General features: G+C 43.1%; 1 protein-coding gene across 2 annotated transcripts in view; it reads left to right on the forward strand.

Annotated features, from left to right (window-relative positions):
- Positions 1-20,397, forward strand: part of TXN2 (thioredoxin 2) — a 77,459-nt gene extending 57,062 nt beyond the window's left edge. The window contains exons 4-5 of one of the 2 annotated variants that reach the window (XM_073644105.1): positions 293-410; positions 20,057-20,397. In XM_073644105.1, coding sequence (XP_073500206.1) covers positions 293-410; positions 20,057-20,106 — 168 coding nt within the window. In that variant the 3' untranslated portion in view covers positions 20,107-20,397. The remainder of the gene's footprint in view (positions 1-292; positions 411-20,056) is intronic. The other variant, XM_073644106.1, reaches the window with a different exon arrangement.
- The last annotated feature ends 959 nt before the right edge of the window (positions 20,398-21,356 follow it).

Here is a 21,356-nt window from a genome sequence, read left to right on the forward strand (position 1 = left end):
GTGATATATGTCAGAATTTAAAAATGAAGCTTTGGTTATTAAAGGTAATCTGTCCGTAGGATCAACCCTCATAAACCATTTAAATTAGCATGTAGATCATAGAAAGCTGAATAAAATGATACCATATCATCTGTGATCTGATGTCTTATTCAAGAGAAATATATGGGTCTGAAACTGATCTGTATGGGATTCTGTCTCGAGAGCTTATTTTAAATGAAAGGGGGAGTTACCAGTGTGATATGTAACTAACACCGTAGAGTAGAACTGAACTTTTTCCTTACAAATGTTTCAGCTCTCACAGCTCTGCTGTATTTCAACACTATTGAAACATTGGCTGCCTGTGAGATGGAAGCTGAAGTACTATGAGAGGACACCTGCAGATGTGATTAAAGGGGTGGTCCAAAGAAAAAGTAAGTTTCTTCCAAAATCCCTATCTATTTGATGCCATAATCTAAATGATTTTTTTAACACACCTACATTAAAAATTCATTTTTCTTCCCTAGCTACATTATCTAACTACTATTCTATTTTTTTCCCTACTTCCTTTCTGATGACACTTCAGTTGAGAATCCCAATGTGTGCTGGGATACTCAAACAAAGCTTGCACAGGGCGCAGAGACTGTGGTCACTGCCTCTGCTTCTGCCTGCATTATCCATGACTCTCATGTCAGCAGCTGGGCTAGTCCCTGCTATGTTGCTGTGCACTGCACAATGACAGCGTGTGCTCTGTTATTTGCTCAGATCAGCATTAACAAGCCGACAACAGAGCGGTGTCACAATACCCGGCGTGCGGAGACTAGCGCTGCCCCCACAAGTGACGTCACTGGTCTCTGCCCACCTGGTATTCAGAAACTGCTCTGTTGCTGGCTCGTTACTGCTAATCTGAGCTGATAACAGAGCATGCGCTGTCATTGTGCACATCTTGCAAGGACTAGCACAGCCCCTGAAACAATTTTCACTGATGACACTTCATTTCAGGGAGGGGACAGAGGCTGCAGCAGCGACCGCAGCCTCTGCCCCCTTATGGCGCTTCATTTGCGCATCCCAACATGCACTGGGATCCTCAAACAAATCGTCATCAGAAAGGAAGTAGCGGACAAAATAAAATAACAGTTAGTGTAGGTAGGGCACGATAGTACATTTTTAATGCACGTATAGTAGAAACTAGTTTAGAATGTGACATCAAATAGATGGGGATTTAAAATCAAATTTATTTTGCCTTCAGACCATCCCTTTAATGTTGTCCTGTGTCAGTTATAATCGCACACAGCTCTGCAAAGAGCAGCTATTGCATCTCACACTGGTAACTCCCCCTTTCAATTAAAGGGAACCTGTCACCAGGTTTTTCCAATATAAAGTGCTACCACCACCTTTACCGCTTTTTTTATAGTATTCTTGGAAGATGTATAGGAGTCCTCAACCCTCTCTGTATAGCCCCAAAAATACCTTGTATAATGCCCCCATACGGTGCGGTACGGTCCAATGGGCGTCTCTGGTTTTGATCCAGCGCCTCATCTCTGGTCGCGAATGCCACCTTCCTGCTAGCTTCATGGGGATGATGCCTCCTATGTCATCCACACAGTGTCCCCCAATTGCGCTCCTGCACAGGCATACTTTGCTCTTCCCTGCTGTAAACCCACCCCACCAAGGAGAAGCAGATTGCAGACAATTCTCAGTTCACACAGGGAGCTGCCAGTCGGGGGTGTGGGTGAGGTTAATCATTGAGCAGAAGACTTAGCTGTGCTACATCTATTTCAGACAAATCAGGTATTCTATCAAATCTACACCAAGCAGCCCGTGATACATTCCTGGAATCGGGGTCTTTGTCTCTACATTATGCTACTTTCAGCTTCCATAGCAAAAACCTACTGAAAGATTCCCTTTAAGTAAACAAATGCATGAATACAAAACAGTATAACAAGAAAGTAAATTCATAGAATATACTGAGACTAGCAAAAAAGTGCATGTTCAAACCAGTAAGATATAAGTTAATAGAAAAAAGAGAAGAATTGCCAGAAGGAATAACATTTTTTGTTCTGTTCCTTTTTTTTTTTTTTTAACCAAACTTTTTTAACCTTTACCTAATTTATTGTTATCACTTTTCAGGTTGATTATTGTTGATTGGTTTGGTCTGTTGTGCTTCTGTGTGTAGTGATGCATTAGCTGCATGGTGCAGGGGGTGATGGAATTAGGGTTATTTATGTGAAAGACATGTGGTTGTCCTGAGGGAGGAGTCAGATTTGACTCTGAAATGCGTTGACTGACAAACCACCTTTTAATTTGTTCTATGATTCGTTCCTGACTACGCAACGCCCTTGAAGTCCACTTACTCTGGCATTGTATTATATACAAATCTGTGGACGTTGCAACAGCTGATAACTAGGCTTTGATAGTGGTTGTGTCACACAACCCCTACAGGTGAGCAGCTTTCAACTAAATCTCCAACCTTAATACCCAGATGAGACCCTATTGCGCTTTTTATCTTTTTACAGTTCTTAAAAATGTGATACTACTGGTTATACCATACTATTTTACAGCATAATCAATTGTACTACTCACCTCAAATCTAAAAGCTACCATTTTATTGTACATTAGCCACATCTTGTCATCTCACAGGATCTTCAAATCCTATCCTACGTGCCATCATTAGTACGTGAAAGGCCAGTGATCCTTCACTCTGTGATCCTGATCCTGGGGCTACCACTGCCTAACAGTGTTCAATTCCCTCTGCTAGCAAAGATCTAGCAGAGGGAATGTTTGCACCTGCTCAGTTAATTCTTTACTTTCCAAAAGCCATAACTGCATGTAAAATGTGTGAGAGTTCGCTCTCTCTGTCACTCTCTTCTCCCCCAGCGCGATAATAGGGATAGGGAGCCGATGGTTGCTATGCCATATGGAGGCCTAATCATGGCTTCCAGGTCTTACATAGATCAAAGCATAACAGACCAGGAGCAAGGTAGACTAGATGCAGAATTCTATCTTTCATCAAATAAGTATTGTAAAAAAAAAAATACAGTGGTGTGAAAGTGTTTGCCTCCTTCCTGATTTCTTATTCTTTTGCATGTTTGTCACACTTTAAATCTTCCAGATTACAAAATAAATGTAAATATTAGACAGAGATAACACAAGTAAAGACAAAATACAGGTTTTAAATAAATGTCTTTATTATTAAGGGAAACAGAAATCCAAACCTACAGGGCCCTGTGTGAAAAAGTGATTGCCCCACTCTTCCCCAAAACATTAAATTTAACTGTGGTTTATCACATCTTTGGGAAGCAGAGTTCAATTTCCCTAGCCACACAGAGGCCTGATTACTGCCACATCTATTCTCAATCAAGAAATCAGTTAAAGAAGTTGGCCACTACTTTTTATGATTGCCCCAATCGATGGACCCTGCGCCCCTAAGTGTTTTAAGTGTTTTTCTAATTACCTCCTGCTGTCCTTCTTGCCTGTGAGCGGCGCTATCGCTGGCCGCTCACAGGCATCACTGTGACCCCCGGCTGCAGCCAGCTCTGACATCCGCTGAAGTCATGTCAAGTTCAGACTGCAGCCTTGGGCGACTTACTTCTGTGTTCCACGGTGGATGCTGGGCTGTGGGTGGGGTTACCCCGCATGTCACACCCAGCATCCACCGCGTGCTCTCCCTCTCCCCATTCATTGGGAAAGCGTGCAGTGGATGCTGGGTGTGATGGGAGGGGTAACCCCGCCCACAGCCCAGCAGCCAACGCGGGGACCACATCACTGATGTCACGCCTCACTTGACGTGACATCAGCGGTGGGTCACGTGATGCCTGTGAGTGGCCAAGGATAGCAAGCAAGAAGGACAGCAGGAGGTAATTAAAAAAACACTTAGGGGCACAGGGTCCATCGATTGAGGCTATCATAAAAAGTAGTGGCCAACTTCTTTAATCCCTTAACAACCTTGGGATTTTCCGTTTTTGCGTTTTCATTTTTTGCTACATGGCCATGTGAGGGCTTATTTTTTTGCGGGACAAGTTGTACTTATAAACGCCATCACTGGTTTTACCATATTGTGTAAGGGAAAATGGGAAAAAAAAATTCCAAGTTTGGTGAAATTAAAAAAAAAAAAAAAATGCAATTCCACAGTTGTTTTTTTTTTTTTTTTTACCATGTTCACTGAATGCTAAAACCGACCTGACATTATTATTCTCCAAGCCATTACGAGTTCGTAGACACCAAACGTATAGGTTCTTTTTTAAGTGGTAAAAAAAGAAAAAAACCCGTAGCGTCTACATTTTTCGGGATCTGGGGCTGGGTGAAGACTTATTTTTTGCGCACCGAGCTGACGTTTGTACTGATACCATTTTGGGGTAGATCCGATGTTTTGATTGCCTGTTATTGCATTTTATTTCAATGTTGCCAAAAAAACGTAATTCTGGCGTTTAGAATTGTTTTCTCGTTACGCCGTTTACCGATCGAATTACTTCTTTTTTTATATTGATAGATCGGGCGATTCTGAACGCGGCGATACCAAATATGTGTATGTGTTTTTTTTTTTTTTATTATTATTTTATTTTGAATGGGGTAAAAGGGGGGTGATTTAAACTTTTTATATATTTTTTTTATTTTTTTAAAAACATTTTTTTTACACTTTCTTCTTGCTTCAATAGTCTTCATAGGAGACTAGAAATAGCAGTTGTCAGATTGCCTCTGCTGCATACAAGCAATGAGCAGATCGCTTGTATGCAGCAGAAATGCTCACTTGCTATGAGCGCCGACCACTGGGTGGCACTCATAGCAATCGAGACATGACAACCACAGGGGTCTGCTGCAGACCCCGGGTTGTCATGCCAACCCATCAGTGACCCGCGATCATGTGACGGGGTCACCGATGGGCGGGGCAAATGCCGCACTTCCGGCACGGCGATGTTAAATGTCAGAGATTGACAGCGGCATTTAACTTGTTAACACCCGCGGTTGGATTGCGAATCCACCCGCGGCTGCTGCGGGCACATGTCAGCTGTATAAATCAGCTGACATGTGCCCGGTTCAGTGCGGGCTCAGGGACGGAGCCCGTGCTGAACCGGGGGTGATGGCTGAATAAGCCCCTGGCCAGAAAGGAGTTAAATAGGACCTGCCTTACAAAGTAAAGTAGACCAAAAGATCCTCAAAAGCTAGACGACGTGCTGTGATTCAAAGAAATTCAGGAACAAATGAGAAAGTAATTAAGATCTATCAGTCTGAGAAAGGTTATAAAGCCTTTTCTAAAGCTTTGGGACTCCAGCGAACCACAGTGAGAGCCAATATCCACAAATGGCAAAAACATGGAACAGTGGGGAACCTTCCCAGGAGTGGCCAGCCGCCCAAAATTACCCTCAGAGCGCAACAATGACACATCCAAGAGGTCACAAAAGACCCCACAACAACACCCGAAGAACTGCAGACCTCACTCGCCTCAGTTAAGGTCCGTGTTCATGACTGCACTATAAGAAAGAGACTGGGTAGAAATGTCATGCATGGCAGAGTTCCAAGACAAAAACCACTGCTGAGCAAAGAGAACATAAAGACCCATCTCCGTTTTGCCAGAAAACATCTAGATGATCGCCAAAACTTTTGGGAGAATACTCTATAGACAAACAAGACAAAAGTTGAACTTTTCAGAAGTTGTATATCCCATTACATCTGGCGTAAAAGCAACACAGCATTTCAGAAAAGGAATATCATACCAACAGTTAAATATGGTGGTGGTAGTGTGATGGTTTGTGATTGTTTTACTGCTTTAGGATCTAGAAGACTTTCTGTGGTAAATGGAATCATGAATTCTGCTGGCTTCCAAAAATCCTGAAGGAGAATGTCCAGCCATCTGTTTGTGATCTCAAGTTGAAGTGCTCTTGGGTTATGCAGCAGGACAGTGATCCAAAACACACCAGCAAGTCCACCTCTGAATGGCTTAAGAAAAACAAAATGAAGACTTTGGAATGGCCTAGTCAGTCCTGACCTTAATCCGATTGGGATGCTGTGGCATGACCTTAAAAAGACAGTTCATGCTCGGAAAACCTCCAATGTGGCTGAACTACAACAATTTTGCAAAGATGAGTGGGCCAAAATTCCTCCAGCGCATTGTAAAAGGACTCATTGCTAGTAATCGCAAATGCTTGATTGCAGTTGTTACTGCTAAGGGTAGCTCAACCAGTTATTAGGTTCAGGGGCAATCACTTTTTCACACAGGGTCCTGTATGTTTGGATTTCTTTTTTCCTTAATAATAAAGATCTTCATTTAAAATATGCATTTTGTGTTTACTTATGTTATCTCTGTCTAATATTTAAATTTGTTTTGTAACCTGAAACATGTAAGTGTTACAGACATGCAAAAAAATAAGAAACTTTTTTTTATTGCTGAATCAATATGTTTTTTCTTATACCCCCTTTCCATTAATCTAGATGTTGCTACCTTTGCTTGTTCATTGAATAGTGTGATATCAGAGCTATTTCTATAAATTCTGTTTAATTCACCATAGAGGATTGAATTCAAAGTATGGGCAGGGTGGCAGCTGTCTGCTCTAAGTGTAGTGTTCCCACTAAGGCTGTGTGCCCACGATGCGTTTTTTAAGCGTTTCCGCAGCGGCAATTCCGCTGCAGAAACACTTAAAAAACGCATGGTAGAAGGCCTGCCATGTTCCCCAATGATAATCAGCATGTGCTGTGCACATGCTGCGGAAATTTCCGCTGCGGGTTATCATTGCGGAAAAAAATGCAGCACTACCAATTATTTTGCGGAAGCGCTGCTTTTTCGCCGCCATTGACTTGCATTGGAACGCTTGGATTCCGCATCACTGCATCTGTACATGCGGAATCCAAGCGTTTCAATGTGCGGATGGTACCCGGGTTTGGAGAAGAGGAGACTCTCCTCCAGACCCGGGTACCATAGAACCTGTAAAAAAAAAGAATAAAATAAAAAATAAATATTATATTTACCTTCTGATGGCCTGCGGTGTGCTTGCCGGCAGATCGCTGTGGACTGAAGGACCTGTGCTGACGTCATTTAGTCATGTGACGGCAGGTCCTTCAGTGTACCGCGAGCTGCCGGCAAGCCAGGACGGAGCGAACAAAGGCTCCGGGGGCCATCAGAAGTTAAGTATATATTTATTTTTTTATTTTTTACCATTCTTTGAGGTCACACTATATAAATCCATGCCGGTTGCATGGATTTATATAGTGTGACCAAGTTGTCAAGCACTTTCCAAGTGATGCTAAAATCGCTTGGAAAGCGCTTGACAACCCGCATGCGGAAATGCATGTGAAGAACGCTGTACAATCCGCATGTCCCTGGCAGGAAAAACGCATGTACAACCCGCATGTACAATCCGCATGCATTTTTTCTGCCAGGGAGATGCAGAAACGCTCAGGAAAAATCCTGAGCATTTCTGCATCATGGGCACATAGCCTTATAGATTTTCTAGAGTTGCGATATCTAACCTTTTGTTGTTTTACATCCTCCATGAGATACCAGTCCAAAAAGCTGGATTTTATCCTGCGGTTAAGTATAAGTAAATTTACATCATTAGCATTGATATAGGATAAAAAATATGGGATTTTTTTCACTTCTCCTACCCATTGTAATGCCGCGGCTTGTTGCATTGCCAAATGTCTGAGGGGGTGTGTTCTGGCTGACCACGTACCTCCCCTTCAGGTGACTGATCACATGATTGTGACATCATCACAGGTCCTGTGCGCACAGAGGGATATGTATATCCGGGTGGTTTTTGAAACGGAGGGGGTAAAGGGACCCGATCTCTGTCCTGGGACACCATTAGCCCTGGAAGGCACGAGGCCCGGAGGCCACACCTGGTGAGCCTTAAATCACAGGTTTGGCCGAACAGAGCTGATGGAAGCAGCTACACCCGGCAAAGGTAAAAATGGTGCTTGATATGGACATTGATGTTGTTACCTTGCTGAAGGCTGTATCTGGAGCCAAGCGGGCATATCTGCCACTGAAAAGGCTCTAGAATATCACATGTGTAACATTCCTGCGAGCCACTGAGATGGACTATGTTATAGGCAGTTTATGATGTGTAATAAACTGCTGGACTTCAGATTACCGGAAAACGTTGCATGTGTGCTTTAATTGACCCGGTGAAGTGAGTGCCCCTCAACATGATCAATAGCACTACCTCACACCATATTAGTAAAACATCGTCCAAATATCTAACATATAGTTCAATGTCATTTTTAAAAGGATTTTTGTCTGTGCTTTCTTTTCACCATGATACAAAAAGTATGGATAAAGATGGAGAGAAACATGAGCCCATTGGGTAACCTTTAGGCTGTGTGCCCACGATGCGTTTTTTAAGCATTTCCGCAGCGGCAAAATCGCTGCAGAAACGCTTAAACGCATGGTAGAAGGCCTGCCATGTTCCCCAATGATGATCCGCATGTGCTGTGCACATGCTGCGGAAATTTCCGCTGCGGATTATCATTGTGGAAAAAAACGCAGCACTACCAATTATTTTACGGAAGCGCTGCGTTTTCGCCGCCATTGACTTGCATTGGAACGTATGGATTCCGCATCACTATATATGTAGATGCGCATTCCACACGTTCCAATGTGCGGATGGTACCCGGGTGTGGAGGACAGGAGACTCTCCTCCAGACCCTTGTACCATAGAACCTGTAAAAAAAAGAATAAAATAAAAAATAAATATTATATTTACCTTCTGATGGCCCCCGCTGCGCTTGTCCTCCCATGCCGGCAGATCGTGGTGGACTGAAGGACTTGCGCTGACGTCATAGTCATGTGACGGGTCACGCGATGCTGACGTCGGCAGGTCCTTCAGTGTACCCCGATCTGCCGGCAGCCAGGACGGAGCGAAGCAAGACTGTGTGGGCCATCAGAAGGTAAGTATATATTTATTTTTTACCTTTCTTTCGGTCACACTATATAAATCCATGCCGTTTGCATGGATTTATATAGTGTGACCTAGTTGACAAGCAGTTTCCAAGTGATGCTAAATTCGCTTGGAAAGCGCTTGTCAACCCGCATGTGGAAATGCATGTGAAGAACGCTTCACATCCACATGTCCCTGGCAGGAAAAACACATGTACAATCGGCATGTACAATCCACATGCGTTTTTTCTGCCAGGGGAGATACAGAAACACTCAGGAAAAATCCGGAGCATTTCTGCATCGTGTGCACATAGCCTTAATTTGGAAATAATATTCTTCATTGAACATAAAAAATTATGCTCAAGGAGATATTCAATACTACGGATAATCATTTCCTTCGTTTCATCCGTATAGCCGCTATATTTTTGTAAATGGTGGAACACAGCAGTTAATGCTAGATTATGTGGAATAGATGAAAACAGATTTACCACATCACATGACAGAAATTTAGATTTTCAGACCATTTTACATTTTTCGTACCTTTTAATTAACCCGGTGTTCTGAGAATTAATGGCTGTAGATAAAAATCTACCCATCGACTTCAATTTTCATTCAAAGAAAAAATACTTGATATAATGGGGCTTAAAGGTGTAGGAAATTCTAATTTGTGGGTTTTAGGGAGCCCATGAAAAATTGGTGTTATCGGATTATCAGGTATAATATTATAACCCATTTTTTCAGTAAACACCCCCATTTTTTCTCTGTCTTCAACCAATTTACTCAAGATTTTTCTGCATGATTCTGTAGGATTAAATTGTATCTTTTTATACGTCTCATTATCATCCAGGATATCATAAACACATTTTTCATAGAGTTTCTTATCCATAAGAACAATGCAGCCTGCTTTGTCGGATTGTAGCAAAGACAGCAGCACAGAGGGGGGGGGGGAGGCGTAGCAGGAACAGGCAGGAACAAGCAGTGGGGTGGCCACAGACACAAGGTGGGCAACTGTTCCCGGAACACCAACACAAGGGAAGTTGCCAGTCCAACTGTTAGGTCTTCCAGAGTCTGGTTCTTTTTTAAAGATTGTCCAGATAACCCCAAAAAGGCCTATTGCAACCTCTGCCATGCCAGTATCAGCTGTCGCAGCAAAACTACCAGCCTGACCACCACCAGCTTGCTCAGGCACATGACCGCAAAGCACCCATATAGTTGGGCTGAATAGCAGGGTTCAGAAACGGGTCTGCAGGTGACACCACTGCCTGTTCCGCTGTTGTGTGTGCACGCCAATCCTCTGTCTATGGTACAGGCGAGGATGCTTCCCGCCCTGCACCTATCGTTGCACACTTGCAACAATCACCGTCAGGAACCATGTCCTTATCCCAGCGCAGCATCCAGTTGTCCCTACCCCAGTTATTTGAACGTCAGCGCAAATACGCAGCCAAAGGCCCACAGGCCACAATACTAAACTCCCACATTTCTCGAATGCTTGAACTTGAAATGTTGCCTTTTAGGCTCATAGAGACAGAATCTCTCCGCAACCTGATGGCGGCGGCCGTCCCTCGGTACTCGGTCCCCAGCCGCCACTATTTTCCCCGGTGTGCCGTGCTCGCATTACACAAGCACATGTCCCAGAACATTACCCGTGCCCTCAACAACGCAGTTACTGGGAAGGTCCACCTAACCACGGACATATGGACAAGTGCTTGAGGCCAGGGGCTGTACATCTCGCTAACGGCACACTGGGTTAATATAGTGGAACCGGGACCCAGTCGGACCCTGGGACGGAACACATCCTCCCGATGAGGATTGTGGGCCCTGCGTCAATCAGGGCTGCCCCCCCCATTCTACAGCTTCTGCACTTCCACCTCTTCAGCCTCCTTCTCCGAAATGACCACATCAGTCGGAAGCTGGAAGCACTGCAGCTTTGCCTCGGCCAAGCGGCAACAGGCTGTGCTGGAGCTAACATGCTTAGGTGACAAACCGCACACCGCTGCAGAGTTGTTGACAGCTGTAAAAGAGCAGGCAGATCTGTGACTGTCACCGCTGAACCTACAGCCAGGCATGGTCATGTGTGACAATGGCCGGAACCTGGTGGCAGCTCTGAAGCAAGTCAAGCTCGCACACGTACCGTGCCTGGCCCATGTGCTCAACCTAGTGGTTCAGCAGTTTCTCAAAACCCACCTGGATCTGCCTGAGCTGCTTGTCAAAGTACTCCGCGTGTGTGCCCATTTTCAAAAGTCACCTACAGCTTCCGCTACCCTTACCGTGCTTCAGCAGCGTTTGCAGCTTCCAGCTCCCAGCCCATCGACTGGTGTGCGATGTCAACACACCTTGGAGCTCAACGTTGCATATGTTGGAAAGGATTTGTGAGCAGCAGATGGCAGTTGAGTACAAGCTTCAGCACGCCTGTCGTTATTCAGGTCAGCCTCCGCACTTAAGAGCCGATGAGTGGGCATGGATGTCTGACATCTGTGCCGTCCTCCAAAACTTTGATGAGTCCACCAAGATGATGAGCGGTGATGATGCCATAACTAGCGTTACCATCCCGCTTCTCTGTCTACTGAAACGCTCTCTGCTCACAATTAAAGAGGAGGCATTGCAAGCGGGGCACAATGAGAAAGAGCAAGTTACCATACAGGGTGATTCCGCACAGCCCAGCCTCTTCTCAACCCAACGCGCAGATTGGGTGATAATGAGGAGGAGGAAAAGGAGCTGGTTTTCTGCGCTACAGACTGTACTACCCACACAACTGTCATACCGGCATGGACAGTCGTCCTCTTGGTCAGGAAAGGGAAGACTTGGCTGTTAACAGTCTGGCACACATGGTTGACTTCATGTTCCTCTGCCTTTCCCGTGACCCTCACGTTGTACACATTTTGGCCGACCATAATTACTGGTTGGTCACACTTCTAGACCCACGCTACAAGGAGAACTTTCTATCTCTCCTTCCCATGGCGGAGAGGTCTAATAAGATGTTGCAGTACCAGAAGACCCTTGTTGAGGAATTATTAAAAAAAAAAATTCTCATCTGAAAACGCTGGCCACAGAGGTCACAGTTCCTTGGACAACCAAGAAGTACAGGCGAGGGAGACACAAATACGATGCAGCAGAGGCAGGGGAACACTGTCAAAGGTGTGGGACAGTTTTCTCAGACCCTCCCAGTGCCCACGCCCTGATGCTTGGGGGACTCTGCTCTGACAATGAGGGAAAAGTTTTGGAAGATGCTGAAGGAGTACCTTGCACCGTATACAGTACAGACCAAAAGGTTGGACACACCTTCTCATTTCAAGATTTTTCTGTATTTCCATGACTATGAAAATTGTACATTCACACTGAAGGCATCAAAACTATGAATTAACACATGTGGAATTATATACTTAACAAAAAAGTGTGAAACAACTGAAAATATGTCTTCTATTCTAGGTTCTTCAAAGTAGCCACCATTTGCTTTGATGACTGCTTTGCACACTCTTGGCATTCTCTTGATGAGCTTCATTTGAAGGATCCATTGGATGGGAACCCAGACCGTAGGAGAGTTTTGATGGAGGAATTATTTTCTGATCTTCGGTTGCCGGTCCTCTCTCCTGGGGCTATTGCATCTCTCAATGAACTGGTTTCGGCAGAGGAACTTCAGGATATACTGAGGGTCTTGCCCTCAGGGAGATTGCCGGGGTCCGATGGTCTAACGTACTTGTATTATAAGACCTTCTCGGATATATTGCTCCCCTACATGATGGAAACGTTTAACTCTTTTATGTTGGGTTCCCCTATACTGGAATCCCTTTCACACACTCACTTAATACTTACAAACCAGATAGAGACTCTCTTGATTGTGAAAACTATAGACCCATTGCCCTACTTAACTCAGATTTGAAAATTTTCACAAGGCTATTGGCTAATATACTTAACCCTTGGCTTCCCTGTCTCATTCACAAGGACTAGGTGGGGTTTATTCCCTATAGGCAGCACGGTGGCTCAGTGGTTAGCACTGCAGCCTTGCAGTTCTGTGGTCCTAGGTTCAAATCCCACCAAGGACAATATCGGCAAGGAGTTTGTATGTTCTCCCCGTGTTTCCTCCGGGTTCTCCGGTTTCCTCCCACACTCCAGACATACTGATAGGGATAATGTCTGTAAAGCGCTGCGGAATATGTCAGCATTATATAAAAATAAAGATTATTATTATAAGCAGGGAGGAGACAACACTCAGACAGTGGGGGATCTGGTGGATGTAGCTAATAAAAATAAGGTTGGAGCGCTCTTGCTAAGCCCAGACGCTGAAAAGGCCTTCGACTGCCTCAGCTGGTCTTTCTTGTTTGAGACTGTTAAGTCATTTGGGATTTCGGGATCCTATATGATAGCTTTACAAGACCTCTATTCCTCTCCCACACCGTTTATTAAACTCCCCAATCATATTTCCCCCAGATTTAGTATAGCTAATGGAACGAGGTACGGATGCCCTCTGTCTCCGCTTCTGCTTGCATAGTGCATTGAGCCTTTGGCTGCAGCTATACGGAATAATAGAGATATTTTGAGTATTGAGGTCTGAGACAGAGACTTTAAAATCTCCCTATTTGCGAATGATGTCCTCCTTACTCTTACTAATTTACACATTACCCTATCTAATCTTAAAGCTGTCCTTTTAGTACTATCTCAAGGTATATGGTTATTTCGGATAAAACTGAGGTTCTGGACCATCTCAAACAAAACTATAAATTCAGGTGTTAGGCTGATGCCATAAAGTATCTGAGGGTTAATTTGAAATCCTCTTATAGAACTCTTATCTTCCCAGAATTTTCCTCCCCCTATTGCAGAATTGAGGGGACTATTGCCCAAGTGGTCTAAGCTCCCAATCTCCTCCTTGGGCCGCATATCAGCGGTAAAAATGACCTTACTAGCTAAAGCCCTTGTCTCACATAGCGAGATCGCTGCTGTGTCACATTTTTGGTGACGCAACAGCGACCTCACCAGCGATGTCGCTATGTGTGACACTTTGCAGCGATCAGGCCCCTGCTGTGAGGTCGCTGATCGCTGCAAAGTGTCTTGGACCATTTTTTGGTCGTTGCCCTCCCGCTGGTCAGCACACATCGCTGTGTGTGACCAGCGATCAGGCTGGTAACCATGATAAACATCGGGTTACTAGGGGCACACGCGCACTTAGTAGCCCGCTGTTTATCATGGTTACGAGCCTGCTAAAGTGAGGGGTAACCTCCTGCTCACTGCAGCAGAGTGGTAACCATGATAAACAACGGGTTACTAGGTGCGCGTGTGCCCCTAGTAACCCAATGTTTATCATGGTTACCAGCCTGCTCCTGCTTCAGCAGGCTGGTAACCAGGAGCAGGACATCGTGGAAAGATTCTTTCCACGATGTCGCTGCTCCCCTGATCGTTGGTGAGCCTGCCTGTTTGACAGCTCACAAGCGACCACATAGCGACGCAGCAACGATCCCTGACAGGTCGTATCGTTGTCGGAATCGTTGCAGCGTCGCTAAGTGTGACGGGGCCTTAAACTGCTATATTAATTTGAGATCTTACCAGTCATGATTCCTTTAGGTGAGCTTAGGGCTCTACAGGCTTGTATATTTAAGTTCATTTGGAATAATAGGAGACAGGATTTCCAAACAAATTTTGACCATTAGTAGATCTTTCGGGGGGTTGGCAGTGCCAGACCTTCTTAAGTATTTCTGGGCCACACATCTTAGGAGGATTTCATCTTGGTCCTCTTTGTGGGCCTATAATAAGTGGATGGAAATTGAAAAATTGTGTCTGGCGCCAATCCATCCCAATTCTCTGCTCTGGTCAAATAAACTAATTAAGACTTATTGCTCATTACTGGGCCCAATACAGTTTACCAAGGATGTGTGGGAGTTCTGCAATAGGCGTTTTGCTCTTTCCTCCAAACATTTCCCTAGGATTTCTTTTATATTTCAACCTCTGTTGCTAAATAGTCTAGAGTCACCGATGGCCTCTCCATGGATTGCTGCGGGATTATTTAGATATGCAGATATAGTGAACAGACATTCGTTGGAGATTCTCTAGTTTGACTTCTTAAAGTCCAATTATGGGATAACTAACCGTGAATTCATGCTGTATATACAAATTAAACACCTGGCGAGATCATTATTTGGTTCACACAGTTTCAGGGGTGTATCAGAGGTGACAGACAGTCCCCCTGCGGTTGGTTGCAGGAGATCTCTACGTTTGGCATTACAGATGACATCTTAGAGGCTGTCTCTAGGACCCAGCGGCTACCTCCCTGGCCTGGGTGTATAAATACCTGGTGTGTTCTAGAGGGACGTGCCCGCGATATTCATTATTCCTTGTGAAGGCTTAGCAAGAGCAGTACCTTTTCCTCTCTGGAGCTTGAGGACGTGTTTGTGCATTTGTCTGGAGTCATCTAAAGCTAAGCACTTTTCCCCTGTTTGTCCTTCCTTGTTGTCTATAGTTTTTAGTGGAGATCGACTAGTGCTCATCTCCTCCCTTCCCTAGCTTGAGCCTAGAGGTACGCGTGCGGCGATTGGTTAAGAACCAATACAGGGACGTTAAGGAAGACAGGGTGACGCTAGATCAACCTAGGAGGTCTCCACTTTCCCCCCTTTTCCTAGAGTCTGGGCTCTCTTCCCTTTGTGTTGCACTAAGTCTTTCCCACACCTTGCGTGACACACAGGGTATCGAATCCTACTGACTTTGAGATTTTGTGTAGAAAGGGTCCCTCCACCAAAGTCCTTATTTCGAATATTTATAATTTGATTGGCTCTCCACAAGGAGACTCCCCTACTAAACATCCTTATATGACAAACTGGGAGGACTTCTTGGGGAGAACTCTTCCTTATGAGACGTGGCAGTTAATCTGGGCCAAGGCAGCAAAGACGTCAATTTATACTTTGTATAAAGAAAACCAGTATAAGATCATAATGTTTTGGTATCGTACTCTATAACTGCTTAATAAAATAAATCCACAACTCTCCAAACTTTGCAGGCGGTGTGGAGCAAAAACTGGGACCTTACTGCACATTTTTTTGGACATGTGGAAGTTTGGTCCCCTTTAGGGAGGAAACGAAAACTCTGATACAAGAGGTTCTGTTGGAATTAGATTTGGACCCCTCAGTCTTCCTTCTTCATGTTCCTCCTAAGGGGATGGGCAAGAGCTCTCGCAAATTGCTCCTCCAGCAACGAGATGTATAATTGCATGGGAAGCAAAGCAGGGCTGTGGAGTCGGTATAAAATGGACCGACTCCTAAAGCATATAATAAATTGGGTACAGTAGTTCCAGCCAGTTTGTGGGGAATATTTTTTTCATAAGAATTTGGGAAAGTTATGAAATGTCCTATAAATGTCTGTCCTATTCCTGATCTAAGGGTCTAGACTTTTAGCTGAGATGAATCTGTGCTACAGTAAATTTATCACTTAAACATGAGCCATGTATGAGGGAGTCTGAGTCGGTGTCTTGGAAATTGAGGAGTCGGAGGTTTGGCTTACCGACTCCACAGCCCTGGTTGGAAGAGAACCTCTCCTCCAACTCGGCTGGAGTATACTTCCAGAGTGTGTGATGTTCACCGGGTGGAATTTTTAACAGCTTCTTTAAACGCTAAGATTGAATTGTTTAATAAGGTGTGGGATTTTTTCTGGGCGCAACAAACTGATTCTTCTTCCTCATCATATATTGAAATATCTTTTCCTCCTATACCTCCCCCTCTTATCCCAGATATATCCTCTTCCCATTACCTCCTTCCTTTATGTCTGATGTATCGTGATAGTTATAATTTTTTTCTTATAGTCAAAATATAGGCTTGAGTGGACTATTATAACTAGTGAGAGGGTTGTCCACAAAGATAATGTGATTTTGAAAAGTACTATTGGGAATAAGGACAAATTTTGTTATTCTTGTAATAAGTTATATTTTGTGGGTTTATCTGTACATATTTGCTGTGTCGAATTCTCTTTAAAAATGTTGGAAAATCTTTAATAAAAATAGTTTGTTTTTTTAAAAAGACATTTACTGGTGAATGTATTTTGGAGGAGCATTTTTTTTGCCTTATATGCCTGAAAAGAATGTCCCTTAACATTTTTTCCAGGAAAATCCATTTTGGCTTTATTTTTATATGTTTTATTGTCTGTCCGTAAATGTGGCGTACGTGTTTATATCGATTTGACCAATTTTTAGGCCTCCTCCTGACTTCTGGGGGGGGGAGGCTGAAAAGTGCTCAAGTTTCACATAGACTCACATTGGTCTCGTTGCTCGGGTCGAGCACCCGAGCCTTACGATTTGCTTGACCCGAGCAACGCGCACCCAAGCATTTTAGTGCTCGCTCATCACTAGTAGGGACGTGTAAAATTGAAAAGATTTTTAAAATTTTGTAGTTTTTTTTTTTTTTACCCACATGAATCATTTCAGAGGGTGCCCCATCAAAAAATTGAAAATATATTTTTTGCTTGCATTAAGGACCATCTTAGTGGTACACGTTATTTTTTAACAAATCAAAAAAATAGAGTATGCCAGGTTTGATTAATAAGCCAGTTGTAAAAGGTCTAAGTAAAAAAGATATATACTGTATATATTTTTTCTTTCAAAGAATAAATCAAAAGTGCAGCAGGATTTCTTTTTACGATTCAACCCTAAGGACACTGATGTCAAGATTAAAGGTGTTGTCAGCTATAGAATGACAAGTCTGTAGTAACTTTGTGTCTGCAGACTTGTGAATCCTCCAAGCGCACGTATTGTGCACTGGGAGGATTTGCTGGTGTCTGCACCAGGAACAATGGTCAAGTATGCGATATGCATGATCCCAGCCAGAACTTATTGAGTAAGGTTGTGCCCACTAGTCGGGTTCTGGCTTGGAGTGTGCATGTCGCATACTTGACCACCGTTCCGGCAAAGACACCGGCATATCCTCACAGCGCACAATGTGTGACTGCAGCATTGTCATTCTTGACTTGACGGCCCCTTTAATCTAGACACCAGAGTGCTCTTAAGGTTGAAGCGAGTGCATTGAGCGAGGCTGTGCTCACTAGTCTGGTGTTAGCTTGGCGTATGCATATCACTCACTTGACAGCCGTTCCCGGTGCAGACACCATCTGACTCTCGCAGCTCACAGTGCGTGCGCCAGGAGGATTAACAAGTATGCTGTCACACAGAGTGACTGCAGAGTTGTCATTCTAAACCGGTCAACCCCTTTAAATATCCACCAGGCGTCTGAAAGCATTTTTTATTTTTTTTTTTTATCACCACCACAAAGTGATGGTTGTTTTTGTTCAATAGCATATGTGATTTGTTTAATGGCATATTTTGTTTTTTTGTTTTTTATTTAGACTTTTTACGACTGGCTTGTTAAATTTATCAAATCTGGCATATGTTCTATTTTTTTTATTCAATCTTGCCCACCACCTTCATATCTTAACACCTTGTTCACATTAATCTGAGGCTTCTCCAATGTGAATAACTCTTTGCCCACACAAACAATCCAATAAGATAATTAAATCTTACATTCGGCGTGGTTATCTTCTGAGGGGGATGGATTTTGCTATTGTACAGTATAGGTTTAATCTACATAGCCAGAACTGTATTTCATAGCGATCAACCCCTTCACGACACATTACTTACATTTATACATCATATGTGTCTTGTCCCTTACTTTGATGCACCTTTCCAGGCAGATGATGGCTGGTTTAACCTGTTTAAATGCCGCTGTCAATATCTGAGTGCAATAAGGAGTTCAAACGGTTTTTCACTGCGCTGCTGGTCATCCATGTGGAAAAGATGTCTCGAATCAAACGATTCGAATAAGGATTTTTTATTTTTGTTACAAATTAAAACTTCATCAGGATGGGATATACTGAAACACATAGATTTTTCATTTGTATCAAACAAAAATAAAAAATCCTTATTGGAATCTTTTGATTTGAGACATCTTTTCCACGTGGATGACCAGCAGTGAAATGAAAAACCGTTTGAACTCCTTATTGCATGCAGTTTTGGTCTATTGATCCGCGTTGTGCAGCAGCTGGTACATGCTTTCATATAGTTGCAGGTTGCAACTTATCAAGGTGAGCGTAAAATCACTTTTATTTTGCATTTATTTTAACCAGTGGAAGCCCTATTTTGCGCTCAATTGTCCTTTCAGTGTTTCTACAATCTCTGAGTGCAGCATTTAACAATCGTCGGCAGGAGGGCTGTTATTCCACACACCCATTGACACGCCCGTGATGTAATCGCTGGGCGCGGATGGTTTGCTATGACAGCCGAAGGTCTGTTGAGGAACTTCATGCTTGTCATTACGATTCTCCTGTGAAAGCCTGATGCAGTGCTGATGCACAGCTTATGTGTAGCACAAGCGATCAGATGATCACTGCTTCTAGTCCACTTGGGGACTATTAAAAAGTTTTTTTAAAAAAAGTCAAATCACCCCTCTTTTGCCCCATTAAAAATAAAACAACAAAAAAAATAACACACATTTGGTATTGTTGCATTCGTAAAAGTCTGATCTATGAAAATATAAAGTAAAACCAATCTGATCGGTACACGGCGTAACAAGGAAAACTAAAACTGCCAGAATTCCTTTTTTTTTGGCCGCAGCAACACTGCAGTAAAATGTATTAAGAGGCGATCAAAATTTGTCTACCTCAAGATGGTATCGGTAAAGATGTCAGCTAGGGGCGCAAAAAATAAGCCCTCACACAGCAATATCTCCTGAAAATTTAAAGCGTTATGGATCTCAGAAAATGGCGACACAAGCAAAAAGTTTTTTTTTGGTTTTTTTTTTACAAATTTCCCAAAAAATGTTCACTTAAATAAAAAAAACAAAAAACTATGCATGAATTGTATTGACATGGAGAATCATATTGCCAGGTAATTTTTGCCATATAATGAACATTGTCAAATTGCTTTTTTTTTAAAATTTCAACACACTTGGACTTTTTTTCCCGCTTTTCAGTGCATCATATCATAAAATTATATCATTAAAAAGCCAAGCCTTCATACTGCTATGTGGACGAAAAAATAAAGTTATGACTCTTTGAAGAAGGGGAGGAGAAAATGGAAAAAAAAACAAAAAAAAACGGAAAATTGCCAGGGGAAAAAAAGATTAAGAACGCATATAGTGTTTGAAATATGTTGATGATCAGTATCCATCCATCCCTCTTCTATGCAAAATGTGATGTGAGCATAATTCTTATAAATCAGTAATCATTTTTTATTCTTTATGCATTCTACAGGTATCTGCTGTACCCACGGTACTTGCTATGAAGAATGGTATAATTATTGATCAGTTTGTGGGCATCAAAGAGGAAGATCAGTTGGAGGCTTTTCTTAAGAAACTCATTGGACCATAACTTCATTACAAATCCGAAATGTACCTGTAACTGTGATAAAAAGACATTTACATTTTTTTTTCCAGTGTCCTCTCCTACCTTAGTCCTGCCTTTTGTCATGTTTTCCAGATGTAATATAAGTTAATATATAAAACTGATATTTCCCTTAATGCAATTTCAGAATTTATTTTACAATCCTGTTTTTTTTCCCATTATTCCTATTAATAGAAAATTATGATAACACACCTGCATTGTTTCTCATGTTCCATGGTATTAAGTACTTTCATTAGGTAATTTTCTTTCTCAAAGTAACTGCAGTGAGTGACAGCTTAGCCACCCTATGGATTTCAGTTGTGTGCTGGGCTGTCTGTTTTGTGAATGGGATAGCCCGGCTGCCCAATCAAGGGCTGATCTTTGTTGCCTGATCTCAGACTTTGCCTTTTGACTATTTGTTTGTCTTGCCCCTTTTTCTTTGACGTACACTTTTGGCATTTGACCCCGGACTCCTTGACTCCCCTGTCTCACTTGTAACACTGACTTGTCCGTGAGAAGTCACTATCCGGTGTAACACTACAACTGGCTGTATACATTATTATTTTTTAGCCAGAATGGATCCTTTGTGAACTGGTGGCGTATCTGACTGGGGTGATTCAGGATTTGGCTAAAGAGCACCAGAGCCTTGAGTCATCTCAATCCCAGTTGCAGAGTTAGGTGTCTAGCTTGATGAAAGTTTCCTATAGCACCTTGATGCCAACAGTGACTGTGATGTCTGTACCCTCAGACATGCAGTTGGTTTTTCCCAAACCTGTAGTGGCCCTTTCTGATAAACTTACAGGAGAGAATAAACAGTTTAGGGTGTTCAGGGGATGCTATCAGTTATTTTTTAACCTGCAACCTCTGTCGTCAGGGGATGAGCCCCAGCAGGTAGGAATAATTATGTCCTTCCTGCGAGGGAGCCCTCAGACATTTGCGTTTTCTTTGCCCCCGCAAGACCCAGAGCGAGTTTATGTTGACGCTTTCTTTGATGAATTAGGCTTAATCTAGGACGAACTTGACAGAATCCAGGTCGCTGAGGCTTATATGAGGGAACTGACACAGGGGAACCAATTTCTGGCAATGGTCCACTGAAGTTCAGTGGAACGTCGCGGCCATCAGATGCCAATTCCATAGAGGCCTTACCGATGCTCTTAAAAGACAAAAAAGG

Source organism: Phyllobates terribilis, unplaced genomic scaffold, assembly GCF_046119375.1.
Source record: "Phyllobates terribilis strain yellow unplaced genomic scaffold, ASM4611937v1 Scaffold_8__6_contigs__length_399053987, whole genome shotgun sequence".
NCBI lineage: Eukaryota > Metazoa > Chordata > Amphibia > Anura > Dendrobatidae > Phyllobates > Phyllobates terribilis.